Source organism: Pterocles gutturalis, unplaced genomic scaffold, assembly GCF_000699245.1.
Source record: "Pterocles gutturalis isolate BGI_N339 unplaced genomic scaffold, ASM69924v1 scaffold41706, whole genome shotgun sequence".
NCBI classification, from domain to species: domain Eukaryota; kingdom Metazoa; phylum Chordata; class Aves; order Pterocliformes; family Pteroclidae; genus Pterocles; species Pterocles gutturalis.
The window spans coordinates 1-1,690 of NW_010099277.1; the positions used below are offsets into that span (position 1 = coordinate 1).

At 39.2% G+C, this 1,690-nt stretch overlaps 1 protein-coding gene across 1 annotated transcript in view; it reads left to right on the forward strand.

Annotated features, from left to right (window-relative positions):
* Window positions 1–1,609: 1,609 nt before the first annotated feature.
* Window positions 1,610–1,690, forward strand: part of PLAU (plasminogen activator, urokinase) — a 6,369-nt gene continuing 6,288 nt past the window's right edge. The window contains exon 1 of the mRNA XM_010075867.1: window positions 1,610–1,669. Within this exon, the coding sequence (XP_010074169.1) occupies window positions 1,610–1,669 (60 nt within the window). The remainder of the gene's footprint in view (window positions 1,670–1,690) is intronic.

Below are 1,690 nucleotides of genomic sequence, written 5' to 3' on the forward strand. Positions count from 1 at the left end.
CCGCCCGGCACCAACAGCCGCCGCTCCGGGGGGCTCCGGCGCTGGTGAGTGCGATGTCTTTTAAAACCGAATTACGATTGTAGGGTAAAAATGCGAGGTCTCAGGATTAAGGGGGTGCTCTTTAAATTAAAAAAAAAAAAAAAAACCCAAACCAAAACACCCCACCAACCTTCTATGGTGCGGTACTTCAGCAGTGGGGAAGATCTGTACCATGCTACGGTATCTCATAATTTTAACAAAAAATCAGCAGTATTGCTATTTGTGATGACAGATTACTTGCATAGATGCCAAATATGCTGAAAATAATTATCTTAATATAAATAATGTTTAACAGAAACCATCTCTGCTGAAGTCTCAACTGATTCTGAAAAGTGTGTGTGTCCAAGTACCTGAGGCAGGATTTGCTTTCTTGCATTATGAAACCTGCTTTAAAAGTAAAGGGTGCATCTACATTAGCATTTTGGTTTGGATCATGTCAGCTTTTTTTTCAAATGAATTCAGTGATCTCTGTTGACACTGCTGCATGGCTTTAGAGTACCTGCACTGTGTTTCTTCTGAATAAAACTGAACTGGAAGATGCACTCCAAATATCAGCAGGTGTTCAGTCTGTGGGACCAAACTAGAACTAGTGCAGTGTAGAAACCCCTGAAGCAGGCAAAGTGGAGCAGGTCTTCAGCACCAACTCAGTTCTGTGTACGCTCTTCTGCTGCGTTGCACTGCTTGCTGATGTAAATATAACCAAGATTCCCCTGAAATCTTAAAAATCAGGTTTCAGTTTTCTAAAACTGAGGACACTTTTAAAAAAAATCCTGTGACTTGCATTGCAATTAAAAAAAAAAAGGGGGGGGGGGGGTGGATATTGGTGCTCTATAGATCTCTTCCCCTATTGTTTTTACAAGCTATTTTTTTAAGTCACTCTTGGGAAGGTTGCTATCCATCCTTGGGAACAAGATCTAGCTGTATATAAGAAATCAAGACTAAATATGTACTAAGCCTCTCTAATACCATAAGTAAGTGAGGTAACATCAAGACCAGACTTTCAAGAGTTTGTAGTGGTCAGAGGCACTCAGTGAGGTGGCCAGTTTATGCAAGTGCCTCGCATCAACAAGATGCAGTCAGCAACTATAGAGGTAATGAAAAAGGAGCTTTCCCTTTCATACCCTAAATGTGGATGTTCAGTGCTTTTGTTGCAAGGTAGTAATAATCAGTTCAATAGGTACAAATAGTTGGACAGCAACTAAATATACCTGCCAATTTCTGACTGTTAGTCCACACTGCAGAAACAGAGTATGGATTTTTCCAATTTCCCTTTCTCTACTTCATTTGAACTCTAAAAAAGTCTGGTTGTATTGCTAAATGTACAAAAAAAAAAAGCTTCAAACAATAGCCTCTGATTTAATTTGTGGAAATAATAAGTTGGTATTCCATAGCAAATTAATGCTTAATTCCTCTACCAATTGTATTGTGGCTTGTTCTGAAACCACCTGAGGATAATAGAAACAAGAAAGCTAATACTGCGAGCTACAACATGACACTAAGTTCCTGTTTTATTTTCAGAATCAAAATAATACAGATAGAAGAGGAACAAAGTGAGAAGCTAACTAACAACATGAAGCTGCTCGTCTTCTTCACAGTAATCCTGGGCATGCTTGTCACAGGACTAGATTCTGTAAGTTTTGAAATAAGGGGG